Raw genomic sequence first — 17,054 nt, forward strand, 5'->3', positions numbered from 1 at the left:
TAAAGTTTCAACCTTACTTGGAAACACTGCAAACTTTTTTTTCGCATGCGGTAAGCGAAAACTGCTTTTTCAGCCGTTTGAAGTTGGCTGGTTAAGCCCAAAATTGGCAGCCATTTTGGCACGGCCAAAACAGCCTAGTGACATCACTGGTTGTATTACTCTCATGCTGCGCTGAAAATTTAGAGTGATTATGGGAGAAGAGATTACTGTTCGAAGCCCCCCAAAAAACATCTTAAGGACATCTCAGAGCTGTAAAGCAGATAATCACAGTAGCCTTAGACATGAAGAGGTCGAGAGTCGATCCTGGGGCTTTCCAGTCTATTTAATTGGATATTTGCGGGATATTTTATGTAAGCAAGCAAACGAGTGGGAGTTCTTAGATCGCAAAATGATCAGGACTCTTGGTGAAATGCCAGCACTCAATTAAACAATATCTACACTCATAAAGTAAAAAAGACATGAAAACAAGAGAAAGCAGCTTTTGAAAATATTATCCGGACTGCTGCTGCACGAATCACAGCAACAACGCTTCGAGTTTTCAAGTTGCTTCGCTTCGAGGAAACCGGACGCTTTGTGAGTTTCACGGCGGACGAGATTGTGCCACAGTGACCTTTAGTCCAGTTGTATCTGCTACATCCTACAAGTTATCACAACAGCAACGATTTAAGAAACCCTCTTCTTTTATATGAGGGAGCGAATTTAAACTATAAAGGTAAACTAAGCTGCCATGACCCTACAGGTATGTTTTCAGGAAACGAGAGAAAGCGTGACAATGTCGGCGGCGAAAGGTCATATATGCAAATTAGTTCAAATTCTGTTTTTTTTTTTTTATTATTATTATTATTATTAATTATCTATTTTTTACAGCACGCATACTTACATTATTAATTACAAAAAACTACGTATAAAACTACAACAATACAGCTACTTACGCTAATTACAACTTGCTCTAATTACAATGCTTGACGAAAACAACAGTATTATTTAAACCGCTTACGTTACACTACTTTTTAATCGCGGACAATTACTACAAACTTTTACTACGGTGACTAGAACTAGTGAAAACTGCAAAAAAAAAAAAAAAAAAAAAAAATGACAAGAAAGCAACAATTTACAGTATATTTAGCTATATTTACAGTTTAACTTGCACCTTTGCTCTGCTAGTTTCTATTTCTATTTTGTTTCTAAGGATAGCCAAGAAAGCGTCTAAAAAATAATCTTCCTCATTTTTTGAAGCGGTGTAAATATAATATTTTGCAATTATTGTACAGAGGTTTAAACCGAGACACAGAGGCACGGTGTCTGTGATGCCGTAAAGTATTTGTGCTTCAGAGAGCGTGATTACAGTATTGTTTTTTCTGTACCACCAATCAGTAAACTCTGTCCAAAACAGCTGGACGTTGGGGCAAGTTACGAAGAGATGTGTAATTGTTTGCTTTTCAGCACATAAATGACAGCGGTCGTGTTCTTTAATACCGAATTTATGTAATGCAGCATTGGTGGGTAAAATATGGTGTACAATCTTGAACTGAAACATCGAGAGTTGAATATCTTTAGTGGCCTTGAAAGGCATCATGTACGTTTGATGAATTTGCTGGTCGTTCAAATTAGCTCTTTTCAGTCTTTTTTCGGCGGTGGCAGAAACGAACTTCTTTTCAACAAGGTAGTTAGTAGCAAGTTTGCAAGAGAGCTTCTCAAGGGGAATTCTATCCATGTTTGTAGGTTCCTTCGAATGCGGCTGTAATTTGCCTTTCAAAGTTTTAATCCAGTTAGATGGAATTGCTTGGCATAAACCGTAATAGGTTAGAAAGTTAGTTTTAAGGACAAAGTGACAGCAGAAATCTCGGTAAGATGTAAATGTGTCACCATTGAAGATATCTCTAATTTTTTCTACACCCGCTTCATGCCATTCTTTGTAGTACACTGAGTAGTTACCAATCCTGATGAATCTATTGTTCCAAAGAATTTCATCAAGTATTTCCTCTTCTGAGGACGGAGTAAACAAATTGATTGACTGCCAAGCCAACAAGGCTTTCTCGTAAAATTTGAGAGGAATTCTTACATTGAGATTTTTGAGATCAAAATTGCACTTAAGGAGAAATTTGCCACCACATTTTTCTAACATGGTAACAGGGATATGCGTCCAGCTCGCGGAAGGGTAACCGTTATCAAGTCTTCGGATCCAGGTCGCTTTGAGAGCGTTGTTTATTGCATCAAAATCAGGCATTCCAAGACCTCCTTTTGCTCTCGGTCCAATCATTGTGGTTTGCTTTATCTTTGGGGTTTTCTTGCGCCATACGAATTGGGATATAACTTTATTAACATTTTGAATGAAATTAGATGTAACAGGGAGGACAGCGGTGTTATAAATAAGTTTGGAAAGGGCTAGTGCTTTTAGGATGACAATACGGCCATGCAGAGTTAAGTTCCTAGGGTACCACAGGTTAAGTAGGGAAGTCATTGAAGACAATTTCTGTTCAAAGTTCTTTTGAAAGGCGGCCTCTTCATCATAGAAGTGTATACCAAGCGCAAGTATGGGATCTTTTGGCCATGTTATGTCTAGAGGTTCCTCCAAGTTGTTTTTGTTTGCGCCCAGCCACATGCCCTCTGTTTTACTTTTGTTTACTTCGAGACCTGAGCAGTTTTGAAAGGCATTGAGCAGTTGGAATAAATTTTGGGCAGATATACTATCGGAAACAAAAACAGTGGTATCGTCTGCGTATTGTGAAATTTTGAATTCTTTTCCGTAAATATTGATTCCTTGGATATCTGCATTAGACCTTATTGCGTTAGCAAGAATTTTGGCGCAGAGCACAAACAGGGAGCCAGAAAGTGGGCACCCTTGGCGAACACCTCTTTGTAGATTAAAGAAAGCGGAGGCGTAACCATTATTTGTTACACAGCTTGAACAGTCAGCGTAAAAGGTTCGAATCCACTGTTGTAACTGAGGGCCGAAATTTAAAGCCTCCAAGGTCTTAAAAAGGAAGTTCCAGTCAACGGTGTCGAAGGCTTTTTTAAAGTCAATAAAAATCGCCATGCCGGGAATGTTTTCCAGCTCAGTTATCTTCATGATGTCATTGATGAGTCTAATATTCTGTCCTATGTAGCGGCCCTTGACATAGCCAGTTTGGTCTTCATTTATTAATTTGGGAAGGACTTTAGCGATTCTGTGAGCTATTGATTTTGTTGCTATTTTATAATCAACATTAAGTAACGTTAATGGTCTCCAATTTTCTAAATACAGCCGGTTCTTTCGTTTTTTTGGTATGACCTTTATTATACCTTGTCTTTGAGTGATATTTGATTTTCCTAATTTATGGGCGTAATTAAAACTTTCTACCATTTCTTCGCCGAGTAGATGCCAGAAGTGCAAATAAAACTCAACCGAGAAGCCATCACTGCCTGGGCATTTGTTTTTGGCACACTGTTTGAGGACATTGAAACACTCGCTTTTAGATAAAAGCTGTTCAAGCTCATGCAGGTCGTGCTCTTCTAACTTAACCAGGTTAGGGTCTTGTAGGAAGGCATTATGTGTGTCACTATTGCAGGGGGCCTTTGCATACAAATTTTCATAAAATGCTCTTTGCATTTCTAAAATCTCATTTTCGCAGGTAGTTTCCCTTTCTTCGTCCGTTTTAAGTCTAGTTATATGTGTTTTTGTGAACCTCCTTTTTTCGAGATTTAAAAAGTATTTGGTGTTTTTCTCCCCTTGTTCATGCCAATGTATTCTGCTTCTAATCATTGCTCCTTCAGTTTTATATTCAGCAATCTGGTTGAGTTGGGCTCTTAATTGGTAAAGCTTCGCAATGTTTTCTTTTGATCTATTTGATTGCAGTAAGGTCATCATGTCGTCAATTTCTTTTTGAAGGTCGCGTTCCTTATTTCTTTTTATTCTATTTTTCCTTTTTGAATATTGGACGCAAAATCCTCTTATCTCCATTTTGAGCATGTCCCAGTACAGGCCTTTGTCAGCGAGATAGCTGTGTTTATTTTTGTATTCGGGTATTTTGCTTTTGAGCTCATTAATGAAGTTTGCGTTTTTTAACAACGAGTTGTTAATTTTCCAAAACCCGGGTCCCCGTTTAGCATATTCTTTGGATTGTAAAGTAAAAGCGATAGCGCTGTGATCGGATATTGTGGGGTTGATGATGTTTATATCAATGGCAGACGGCAATTCTTTCGAAACAAGCCAGTAATCCAAACGACATTGCACTTTCAAGGAATTATCGTGCCATGTGTATTGTTTTTTGTTGGGATGTTGATCTCTCCAAATGTCTTGAAGTTTGAATCGTCCGACTAAGCCTTCAATCTCATCAATGACTTTTTGTTTCTTTTGCACCGGAGCTCCACCTGTTTTATCTATAGGTGCTAATGAGCAATTCAAGTCGCCTCCCAAGATGATTTGTGAATCTGCATACGGTAAAAGAATGTTGTCAAGGTTACGAAAAAACGCTGTCTGAGCGGTAATGTCATTTGGCGCGTAAATATTGCTTAGCAAGAAGGACGATTCAAACATGTTGGTTTTTAGCAACAGATACCGACCTTTCTTGTCAGCGATGGCGCTTTCGATTTCAAAATCTAAATTTGGCTTGAACAATACCATCACACCTTTTGAATGCGTGGTACCGTGGCTATAATAAATTTTCCCTCCCCATTCAGCTTTCCATATTTCTTCGACACTTTTGGATGAATAGGTTTCTTGTAAAAAAGCGACGTCGAATTTTTGGTTATGAAGCCATCTGAACACCCGCCGCCTCTTTCTAGCTTGGTTTAAACCTCTTACATTCAAAGAACAAAAGGAGAGTCTAAAAGGAACAGTCATGGATTTTTTGCAGCACAGATTCTATGTGATTCATTGAGAAAGATGCTAAATAGCGATTTTGAACAGTCAACAAACACGGCGAACACACTATAAACAATGAAATAAAATGTGAAATTAAAGTTAAACTATATAAACGGGGTGACTCGAACGTGGGGACTAAACATAACATGAAGAGAGCACATACTGCTCGGTATTTAACTAGACCTCTGTAGGCAAACATTAGCGAGATCTACAAACTAACCTTTAAACTGGGCTTGGCTGAGCAAGGAACCCAGAGAAACAAGAGAAGAGAAAAAAATATATCTTACGTTAGCTCCGTTGGAAGGACTATAGCGATTCGGTTGGAGTGTATACTTGTCCATTGATGTACAGTTTGTCGAAGATGAGTTTTGCGTCTTGACCTTTCTTCTTTGCGTCTTTAAGAATCGGGACAAGTGCTTTTCTCTTGTCGACGATTTCTTTCGGGAAATCGCATGCCACAGCGAAATCAGTTCCTTTAAGATATTTTGCCCGAGATAAGACAAACTCCTTGTCTTTGTAAAAGGAAAATTTTGCAATAAGTGGTCTAGGTTTTTCATCTGAGGAATTAGCTGGTTTTCCGACGCGGTGAACGCGCTCCAAATAAATCTCGCTTGCATCTTCTTTGCTTATTTTGAGGTTTTCCTCCATGAACTTTCTCAAGATTTTTTCAGATTTTTCTGCCGATTCATTCTTTTGCTCAGGTAGATTGAAGAAATTGAGATTATTTCGCCGACTGTGACTTTCAAGCTTGATGGCTCGTTGCTTTTCTTCGTTAGCTTGTTTTGTTAATGAGATCACACTTTCGTTGAGCTCGTTGATGGCAAGTTCTTGAGTAGCCAGCTTCTTTTGTAGCCCTTCAATTGAAGTATGGGCAAAACTCAGGCTATCTTCTAGCTCCTTGTTCTTTTTCTCCAGGTTTTCTTGTTTTTGTTTGAGTACTTCCATTTCTCCGATGCAGGTTAAGGCCTTGTCAAGTTTGCTATTAATCTCGGCGAGTGATTCCGCCATGTTTGTACAGCCGTGGCAATATTCTATCTCGCAGTCCTCATTATCAGTTTGCGAGCCTTTACTTCGTTTTCTTCTTTTGCGAGCGGAGCTTTCCTTGGTTGCTTGTTGTTCATCTGCCATTTTCTCAGCTCTCGGGCTCCCTAGTAGGCGTTGAAGGCGGAGCGCTTCAGAAGACGTCCGACCTCGCCGAAAGCTAGACCCAGTCTCTAATGAACCTTCGAAAGGAGTGTAAACTAGTGACGTTTTAACGAATTGTTTTGAACTTGGATATTATTAAATGAAGATCATAGACATAAGTATGTGCTAAAGAACTCAAAGTAATCCATCGGCCGTGAAATATTACAATTGGGAGATACGTGTAAAAGAGAAGCGAAATTCCCGCTTTGTTTACACTGATACGTATGCGGCGATAAAGCAAACCCTGCTGCGGATCACAATTTTCAAAGATACATTTTGTCTACCACAAGAACTCTCACTTATTAGTATCATAAAAAGATGCCCTCGGTGTGCAAAGAAGTACTCGACTCAAAGATGGTGGACCGTTAATAACTTCGTGATTGTGCGGATGGCTGATGCGCTTACGGCTTTTAATGCAGTAAAGTTGCCGAGATATATTCGAACCTTGTTAATAGACCTTAGATAAACGTGAGAATCCAAATTTCAGAACCAGGCTGAAAACAGACGACGAAATATCGTGTTTAGGCTTCAGGACGTGATACAAAAGTTGCCACACTAGTCTTCGAAATCTCCAATCGAGTACTCAAGATCTTCGAAAAGTATACTGAGCTGTTATAATCTGTAGCATTTATTCTGGTGAATCTACACTCTCTAGCGCCCTCCAACGTTTATGATGTGTATTTCCTGTCAAGGCTGGACAGAAATTACAAGGTAGAAAACTAGTAGGTATCGACAATATGAAGAATAAACTTGAATAACTCAAGTGAAAACAAGAGAGAATCTATAGCGCTTCTTGCGTGAATACAACCAGTGACGTCACAAGGTCCTTAAACTCGGTTCCAGAGCCCGGACACAGTTTTGCTCCAAAAAGTCGATTTCAACATCTAAAAAAAGCACTTTCCGTTAGGATATGGCAGAAATAAAGTTCACCATTACTTTAAGCACGTTTGAAACTATAGATTGGGATAAAAAAAGAGACTACGAAAATTTTGTTTCAGTGGCACTTTAAAGAAATACAAAAACTTCTTAGCAACTTTGCACAGGAAAAAATCATTATTGGTGGCGACTTCGACTTCGCGCTTTCACTAAATGTCAAAGACAAAGGGAATCCCACCTCAAAAAAGCTACTGAACATAAAAGAAATTGACAACTTATGTCACCTTTACAGCTTGTGTGACATTTGGCGCTTCTTAAATCTCACTGCTAAACAATTCACATGGAGAAACAAGTCATTTTTAAAGTCCAGTGTCAGCTTGATTACTTTCTAGTCTCAAAGCAGCTTAACAGCATTACGACTAATTGTGATATCTTTTTCGCACCAAACACAGATCATTCTGCTATACAAATACATCTCTTGAGTGAAGATTTGAAACAACAAAGAGGACCCGGTTTCTGGAAATTAAATTCCTCCCTTCTCAAAAACAAGCAATGAATTTCTAACTCGCGCGAAAACTTAACACACTTCGTAGAGAAATACTGTGACATCAAGGATTTAGGCTTAAAATGGGACCTCGTCAAAATGGAAATCCGAGGTTTTACCGTCAAATTTTCTAAGACTAAAGCAAGAAAAAGACGAGATGAAGAAAACTTCCTTCAAAAAAGAATTAATGAATTATTTTTAAAAGCTGAAAAAGGTAAAAACAACAGGCATATAATATACAAACTCAATTCCACTCGGGCTTGTCTAGAAAAAATAACAGCTCTCAAAACTCGCAGCACTATCCTCAGGAGCCGGACAAGATGGCATGAGCAAGGGGAATGCAACAAAAAATATTTTTTAAACCTTAAAAAACAAAATTACTCTAAAAAACTAGTCTCCAGACTGAAACTTCAAAATGGTTCAGTCCTAACTAACCAGTTCGATATTTTAGAAGAACAAAGCAAATTTTACCAATCTTTATATAATTCGCAAAAATCTGATAGTGCCGACGAACCTGATGATATGTTCTTAAATCCCAACAACATTTCTACTTTGTCTGACAATGAGCAAGCTTTATGTAAAGGTTTGATCTCAGAAATTGAGGCCATTAAAGCCCTAAAAGAATTCACTGTAGCCAAATCTCCCGGCACCGACGGCTTAACAAAAAAGTTTTCTCTGGTCAGAGCTAAAATCACTGATTCTTGGAAGTGTTAACTACGTGTTCACAAACGGCTCTTTGTTGATATCTCAACGACGAGGCATAATCTCTCTTATTCCTAAAAAAAAAAAAAAAAAAAAAAGATAAAACCATTCTCAAAAATCTTCGACCAATATCTCTTGTGAATGTTGATTACAAAATTCTGACTAAAGTTTTAGCAAATCGCTTAGAAAAAGTATTACCTAAAATAATAAATCCTGACCAAACTGGCTATGTAAAAGGACGCTACATTGGTGAAAATATCTGATTAATTCAAGATCTTAGTTTCTAATGTTTTATTTGGAAAAAGAAAATTCTCCTTGCATGGCAGTTTTTGTGGATTTTCAGAAAGCTTTCGATACCATTGAGTGGAATTACTTAGAGAAAGCTCTCATGCTCTTCAACTTTGGGCCAAATTTTCTACAATGGTTCAGGACTATATACTCCATCATTTCCAGCTGTGTTCTGAACAATGGCCACGCATCTCACTTCTTTTCTTTAACGCGTGGGGTAAGACAAGGTTGTCCTCTATCAGGCCTTCTATTTGTTATCGGTCTCGACCTTCCCGCAAGAGCCATCAAAAGTCACAATCTCATCAAAGGAATAACATTAGGAAACCACGAAATTAAAACAACCATGTATGCCGATGATACCAAAGTTTTTCTCAGTGACATGGAATCTATTAGTTATTTACTTAAGCTGCTAAGCCAATTCAAAGTTGCGTCCGGTCTAAAAGTCAATAACTCCAAAACCGAAGCCATGTGGCTTGGCAAGTGGAAAAACAGATCCGACACTCCTTTTAATTTCAACTGGCCTGTCGATCCCATCTGTGCCTTAGGTGCATTCTTCTCCTACAACACCACCAAAGCTGATAAGCTTAACTTCGATGAAAAGCTGTGAAATATGAATAAGATTTTAAATATCTGGAAAAATAGGAAACTAACCTTAATTGGCAAAATAAACATCGTCAAAACTCTAGCTTTATCAAAATTAATTTTCAACAGCTCCAATCTTAATTTATCTAAAAACTTGTCTGACACGATTACCAGCATGATCTTTAATTTCATTTGGCAGGGTAAACCCCCAAAAATTGAGAGAATGACAATAGTTGGTGAAAAAAATAAAGGCAGATTAAAAATGGTCGACTTTGAAGTAATGAACACTGCGCTCAAATTTGCCTGGGTTAAAAGAATATGCCAAAACTCCGACTCCTCTTGGAAAACTCTTATCGCACATTTCTTCAGGGAACACGGCGGTCTTTCTTTCTTACTAAACTGTAGATATGATGTTAAGTTACTGAATTTGAATGACGTACCACCCTTCTACCAGGCAATATTAAAGTGCTGGCAAGAAAACAAACCCATTATCTTAGAAGACAATACACACAAGCAAAACAAAATTATCTGGAACAATAAAAACATTTTAGATAAACACATGATCTATTTAAAACAATGGCATCGAACTGGAATCATGTACACAAATGACATGCTTGACGAAAATTTTAACTTCTTACCACGACAAATTTCAACGAATCTTTCAGCTTGATGTCCTGTTTACAGCCTACTATGGTTTAATAAGCGCCATTCCACCAAGCTGGAGATGCACAATCAAACACACAGAAATCGCAACTGAAAATGACGACGCGTCACAAGAACCTCCTCTGTCTAAGAATTTCACCACCCGTGCTGTCTATGCAGCAATTATAGACCGCTACTTCCAACCCCCAACTGCTGAACCAAAATTACTACAATGGTTTCTCAAAAGTATGCTTAAAGAAAGTTTATAACCTCCCCTTTGTTACCATGCTTGAAACAAAGTTTCAAATTTTTCAATATAAAATTATCCACAACATACTTCCAACTAGGTGTTCCCTTTTCTGTATGAAGCTATGCGATTCTGAAATCTGTCAGCTATGCAAAATGCAACCGCAAACATTGCCTCACTTATTTTACCTTTGTTCTGTAATTTCCAATTTCTGGTCTGCATTTCAAAATTGGTGGTTTGAAAATCATAAAAACATAATAACTCTCACCGAACGTAATATCCTTTTTGGTTGGCATGATAACACCACAGAATGAAAAGGCATTTTAAACTATGTCACCTTGGTGGCCAAGTATTATATCTTTTGCACTATCCAAGACAGCAATGATGTACCCTTCGACGGCTTTCCTTCTTTACTTAAGACCAAATTAAATACTTCACAACAAATAGCAGTTAAAAATAAAACCTCTTACAATTTCAACAAAAAGTGGAAAGACTTTATTCAAGTTGTTTCATTTTACTTACTTAGTTAAGTTATTGATTAATTTAATTAATTCTTAGTTAATTTTAGTAATGTTTCTTTTTTTTTGCAACGTACCTACTCAAATGTTGTACTTTGTAATAGTTTGTAATTCTTTTTTTGTTTGTATTTTTGTAACACACATCATTATCTTCTGTATTATCGTTTGTATCTCCTTTTATTGTCCTATTGTAGTTCATGTTGTAATAATAATAATCTTTATTGAGGCAACTTTTTCACGTACATGTGGTTTTCGAAAAGGACCTCAATGAATGAGTTGCCAGTAATCGGATACCCGTGTTTGCAAAAAGAACTCTGGGATCGTCAGGGGGCAAACATTGCAAGTCGCTAGAAGGAAATGTATGGCGAAAAGTTGTTTCGACGCCCAAAAACATGGTTTTGGAGAGAGATCAACGCTTTTTCGCCGTTGTTTTATCGCAAATTGATTTTGGCAATTTTGATACACGGAAAATGTAAGTTTTTGTTTGAATAACCGTGAAATAAGTGAAAAAATTTACCGATAAACTCCCTTTTGCTTGCGTGAGGTTTATTGTGAAATACATTGAAGAGAATATTGAAAATTTCAATACACACCTGATCTCGAGAGGCTACCCGGAGCAAATGGTAGAAAAGACCCTCCGAGAAGTTGAATATTAAGACAGAAAAGAAGCTCTAAAACAGAAATCGAAAATTGCAGAATGAACTACTACCCTTTGTGTTGGGCTATTTCACTCAACCGTCAATACCAAGCTTTGGAAAGCATAATCACGCACAAATGGCACTTTCAAATACAAATACTTAGAGATATATTCAAGGAGCTACCCTTGATCTGTTATAGAAATGGAAAATCACTGAAATATGTGCTTGTAAAAGCAAAACAAAGGCTTTGAGCAACACAGTAGCCACACAGCATGAGTCACGCGGACTCATTTGTCATTAAATCAACCCCTGACAGTACAATGATCGCCACCGGGCTTATTTCCAGTATTATTTGTACGACTGAGCTTTCAAATAAGCCAAAAGTATCCTGTACACAACTTAAAAGGCTTTACTGGGTTATTCCTCCGTCTCGATTTATACCTAATTAATTTTGTAATATTTTAAGACCATTACGCGATGTAAATTTCACAATAAACCTCACGCAAACAACGGAGTTTATCGGTAGATTTTGTCACATATTTCACGGTTATTCAAAGAAAAACTTACATATTCCACATATTAACATTGCCCAAATCCATTTGCGATAAAAACGATGGCGAAAAAGCGTTGATCCCTCTCAAAAATCGTTTTCTTGTACCTCGAAACAACTTTTCGCCATACATTTCCTTTTAGCGACTAGCAATGTTTGCCCCTTGACGATCCCAGAGTTCTTCGCGCAAACACGGGTATCCAATTACTGGCAACTTATTCATCGCTTTCACGTGACATCATCACTTTCTAAAATCCGAAACAAAAGAGCTACCAAAGTTTTTATCCTCATCAGGCACAAGAGGTGGTATATCTATATCTGTTTACAATTTTACAGCTCAATAGTGTGCTTTGTTTGGAATCCAGAGCATTTTGAATTTCAGGGTTATGGAGGTGCCTGACACAAGGCTATGATCAAGTTTGTCAAAAAATATATACTTATCCCATGATTTTGAGCCTTTTTAGAAGTTAAAGCATTAGGAAAGGTGCTTATGTAAATTCTTGTTTGATCAGTACTGATAATCAGTCGCCTAGATAGCCAAAGTAAGTTCCAGATGTTTACACTATTTTCCGGCCACCAAATTGGTGTACCACGGAGGCTCTGTAAATATCGGCGAAACATTTCGACAAATATCTGAAGTTTGGGGAAACGCACAGGCCCAAAACTTGGAGAAGTGGCTTATTTACTCATCTTCTATAACATCATAATTTCATAGCTTTTTCCACTGGATGGTTTTCGATTTATTTTTTTATTGCGTGACAGTGAAAACAATCTATAATAATAATAATAAATAAATAAATAAATAAATAAATAAATAAATAAAGATAGGGTGATATCTTGAAGCTTGGGTAGCATTTCTATGGTACCAAACACCGTAAGTTTTGATTTATCAGGATTTGGCTGTAAATAGTTTCTGAAGCACCAGTTGCACACTTTACATAAATCTTTATTCATTTCTGCCATAGCAATGTCATTGTTCTGAAGCTTAAAGGAGACTTGTATCATCTACGTAACTATGCAAAATGCATTTTTGTGGAATGGCAGGAAGATCGTTTACATAGATGCTAAAAAGGAGTGGGCCCAGGATACTACCTTGTGGGACACCACTACATGATGACAGGGACTCGTACAACGTAGAGTTTATCCTTACAACTTGCTGTCGATCACTGAGGTAACTGCGAAAAAAAGATTTTCTTCTTCGTTAAAAGATTTTCGGCTTCTGAAAGTGCAGATAGAATTTTCTTCAGGAAATCATTCCCAGAATCGCTGATACACAGAAGGTCTTGTGTAAGACAGCCATGATCGCCAATTGATTTGTCCAGCTAAGCACTGCGAAATGCTCCATGTACAGGATCGTACAGGATCGTACAGGATCTGGCAATTTATAAACCTTTTTGGGGTTACGAAAACTATTAATTCCCTTCGTAGGTTACAAAAACTATCAATTCCCTTCGTAGATCAAAATATTGTCCTGCAAGACACAAACCAGGAAAAATCTAGCCTTTGGGAAACGTGAATTCCCTTCGAAGAACAAAATGTGTCTTTAGAGACACAAAACTATTTCCTTTGGGAAACGAAAATCCCTTAAGGTGATTAGATAGATCACTGGTAGTAGTGAAACACAGAGCAATAGTACAACATCCATGGTTTTTATGATGCTGTACATGCGAAGCAAAATAGCCTGCTGGACACTGACACATGCTTGAAAGCTGACAAAGTTGTGTCTGTTGCTAATTGTGGAATGTGACAATAATATAGCACTTCTTGCTATAGTAAGAGATACAGAACCATTCGGTGTGTCACTGAGAAGACTTTTGAACCCACCGAAACAGGCAGATTTACGAAAGACAGTTTCTACAGCAATTGTTTTGTGAAATACATAATTAAAACATATTTACAGTGTCATGTAAGTCATCAGAGAAACATGTTTCAGTGTCAAATCCCAGTCCTGCAACATTTACATAATATTGCCTCTTCTTAAGAGGAATATGCAGCACTGATTCTAATTCTGTCAGTGTTAAATCGGATAGTGTAAAACACAGAAAGTTGACTGCAGACTGCAGACTGCAGACTGTAGACTTTTTAACTGAATCGTGTTACCGTTTCCATCACTGATAGCCAACCGTAAACAGGCTAACAAGTACGTCATCAATAGGCTAACATGAGTAATACAAAATAAGTGTTGATGTTAATGAATGGGTTTGTAGAACATGCCATAGACATGTAGTAAAGTATAAACTCCATCTGCTGTTGTTAATGGCATGGTAATTTTCCACAATAACAGCTCTCTTTGATTCAAATGAATATCAATGCAGATTGCTACCACCAAGAATTGCATTTCAAAAGCTAATGCAAGACAGTTTAAGATACAGGTAATATATTATTAGTGTTCTTGCTGATATTCTATTCTAACACTGCCAGTATGTTGCCATGGCTACCATGTAAGGCTAGTGCAATCAAAGTCAATTTTTTATAAAGATAGTTGCAATATAAGAGTTTTGTATTGTTAAATATCAACCCTTAGAAGGTAGTGCAGGCTGGTGATTGGTTGATTATAGCAATTTCTATAAAAATGATGGGATTGGTTTTAATCCAAAATAATACATTATTTGATGCAACAAAGACATTCACAACATGAAAATGTTAACTATGTAGTATGGGATAATCAATAATTATATATGAGCAACAATAAATGCAAATAACAAAAATGTTAGTCATAAAAAAAATACTAGGTGCTGAAAATGAATAGAGTAAGTATGAAGGTGAAATGCCTGGAGGTGTTTAGTGTAGCATTCCCTGGTCTGCTGTATGGTAATTTGGGTTCAAAAATTGTTACAGTTAATAACCAACAGGCTCTATATATTAGATCACAAGAAGAGCCAAAAGAACTTCATACACATGTATGTGATTAACTTGTGCATGTTCAGTTCAAAGAACATTGGATTTAGTCTCAACATCATATGCACAACTGGATCATTCCACTGTTGTACACAGTCTTGCCTCTGAGCTACTCAAACAAGATCATGTTAGAAATTTAATTACCTGATAATAAAGGCTTTTCTTGTCAAAATAACCATGTTTAATAAATTGTTACATTCACTTCTCTAAGTAGTAATTTCTTTGCTCTGATTGCATTAAGCATAAACTGTTAAGCAGTAGCCACATGCACACTTTGCCAGCCTATTTTTTGTTGAAGCAAACGACCTCAATATCAAACTGTACACATGCGATCATGCTGTGATGATTAAATCTACTATAAATAGACAAATAAAGCTTTTCACAAGAGCTGTTGTGTGACTTTGCGATATGATAGCTCACCAGCCCTAATGCAAGTGTCAAAGTGTATCAGCTTGAACAAGCCCAAAAATGTTTGTCTGCAGGTAAAATTTTAATGCTCAGGTTGGATTTCAGTTTGTGAAGTTCTAGCTAGTTCTCCTCGCTCCCACTATGTGGGATTCATCTTCCAATGCGACTTCACTGTTACTTGTGTAACATCGAGAGTTTATCCTCAGGATTTTCTCTGGTGGCCTGACAACAAAACTGTTCGCTTTGATTTCCTAAATTTAATTTCAGGTGCTTAGTAGTAGTACCATCGATGTGTAGAGCGGATTGCCTCTTCTCAATCTTTACTAAACTTCGGAGCAGAAATTTACAGTGGCAGTTTCCAGCAACTTCACCTCACCAAAACCGTTCCCAAAGTGTAGTACAAACGCCAACATTTGGTCTTATTTACAGTTAACCATTAATTTAAAATTACAAATTGTAATAGAAATGTTAAATGAACTATGCCCAGAAAGTAAACAAAACAAGATTCCATTTTCAGTGCACAACCGTAGTCACATAGACCTTGACCTAGAAATGTAAATTGATACATGTGCCTGCAATATTGACTAATACAGTAATTTCAGGAACTTTATCTACTGGTCAGCGGAATCACTCCAAAAAGCCTACAGATGATGGAAGGACATCATTTGCATAATCTGTACCACCACTAAAACCCTATAAATTGCTTACGCAATCTCTGCATTGAAAAGTGTATTCTCTTGAAGCAGTCATGATAGTACAATAAATAAATCAAATTGAAACACAGTTTTGAATGTTCTGTATTGAAAATCACTATGCTAATTATTTCAAACACTCATGATGTCAACATCTTGAGCAATCTTTGTGTTTACGTATAGCCCATTAGAGGTCAAAACGTTTTGTTCACTGGTTACTGAATGGAGTTAGAGATAATTTGTTCTGTTCTTAAGATCTTGTGGTCTTTGTTAGGAGAAATAAAATTATTGAGCTAATATATCCTAAAGAGTTAGTTGCATACTGTTAAAGGGACACTATCATGAGCTGCACATGTGCCAGCTCTCGATTTAGAGTTTGAAAATCTGCTTTCCCTTAACTATAAAATAACACATTATGTTAAAAATTCCCTCAAAAAACAAACACTTATTATAAGCTGATATGAAAAAGTAGTTTTACACATGTGCAGCTCATAATAGTGTCCCTTTAAAACATTGGTTATGAAGATAATCATCCTACTAGTAGGGCGGTTTCAGTTTTTAGGAGAAAACAAATGCAATCAGCAGTTTTGAAGGGACAAAATATGGCAGTTTGCAGAATGTAGGAACCTCTATAATAGACCCTCTTGTTACCTTCATCTAGAGAAGCAGCTTGAACAGAAACTTTAGGAGGATAGTTCCCTGTGAAGAATGAAGTATCAATATCAAGCCCTTTGATAACACCAGGTATACCAAGTTTGATTATACACCAGTCATGTCCTGGAATTCTTTTGCGTTGCGTTTCCCATCCATCCATCCATTTGCCATACAAAGTGAACATTCCTTCACGCCATTCAGGAGGACTTGGCTGAAAAGTTCATTGATTTTGCTTTTAATATATTGTAAGAACAAAAAAGAGAAGACTAGAATGACAGGTAAACCAAGAAGCTCAGAGAGCTTCTACCTGACTGATTTTGCCTAATAATATTTTGTTAAAATCAAAGGGTCCATAAGCCAACTTGCGATATTTGAAACGGACATGATCATGTAATTCACATATGACAAGGGTGGTCAAAAAGATTTTGAGAGAGTTTGTATGATTGCATGAAACAGAATAACATTCTTCAGGAATGATTCATCAGCTGCAGGTTGACAAAGTGGTAGGATTTCAGGTGAGGCTATCCAAAGTTTGTGGGTTCAAGTCCTGGTGAGGGAACTTGTTTTTTTTTTTCTCCTGAGCTTACTAACAGATCGTTTACATTTATATAACAATGGGAAAGAGAAAATTAATGTTCAAACTACAAATGTAATGTGATAATATGAGAAAGCGAGACAGCATGGAGATTTCAAATAATTCATGTACTCTTAAACATCCTTGTACAAGCCATTGAAGTCACTGCAAATGAGTTGCATGAGCCAAACAAAGTTACGATGGTAGATTAAA

The 17,054-nt window shown here is 37.2% G+C and overlaps 1 protein-coding gene across 4 annotated transcripts in view; it reads right to left on the reverse strand.

The window, feature by feature from the left end:
* Positions 1 to 17,054, reverse strand: part of LOC110047353 (allantoicase-like) — a 180,485-nt gene that overhangs the window by 147,083 nt on the left and 16,348 nt on the right. For all 4 annotated transcript variants that reach the window (XM_089288070.1, XM_089288074.1, XM_089288077.1 and 1 more), the window contains one exon: positions 16,265 to 16,478. In XM_089288070.1, coding sequence (XP_089144196.1) covers positions 16,265 to 16,478 — 214 coding nt within the window. The remainder of the gene's footprint in view (positions 1 to 16,264; positions 16,479 to 17,054) is intronic.

This window comes from Orbicella faveolata, unplaced genomic scaffold (assembly GCF_042242905.1).
Source record: "Orbicella faveolata isolate gen_17 unplaced genomic scaffold, um_ofav_v1 contig_1, whole genome shotgun sequence".
In the NCBI taxonomy this organism is placed as follows: Eukaryota; Metazoa; Cnidaria; class Anthozoa; order Scleractinia; family Merulinidae; genus Orbicella; species Orbicella faveolata.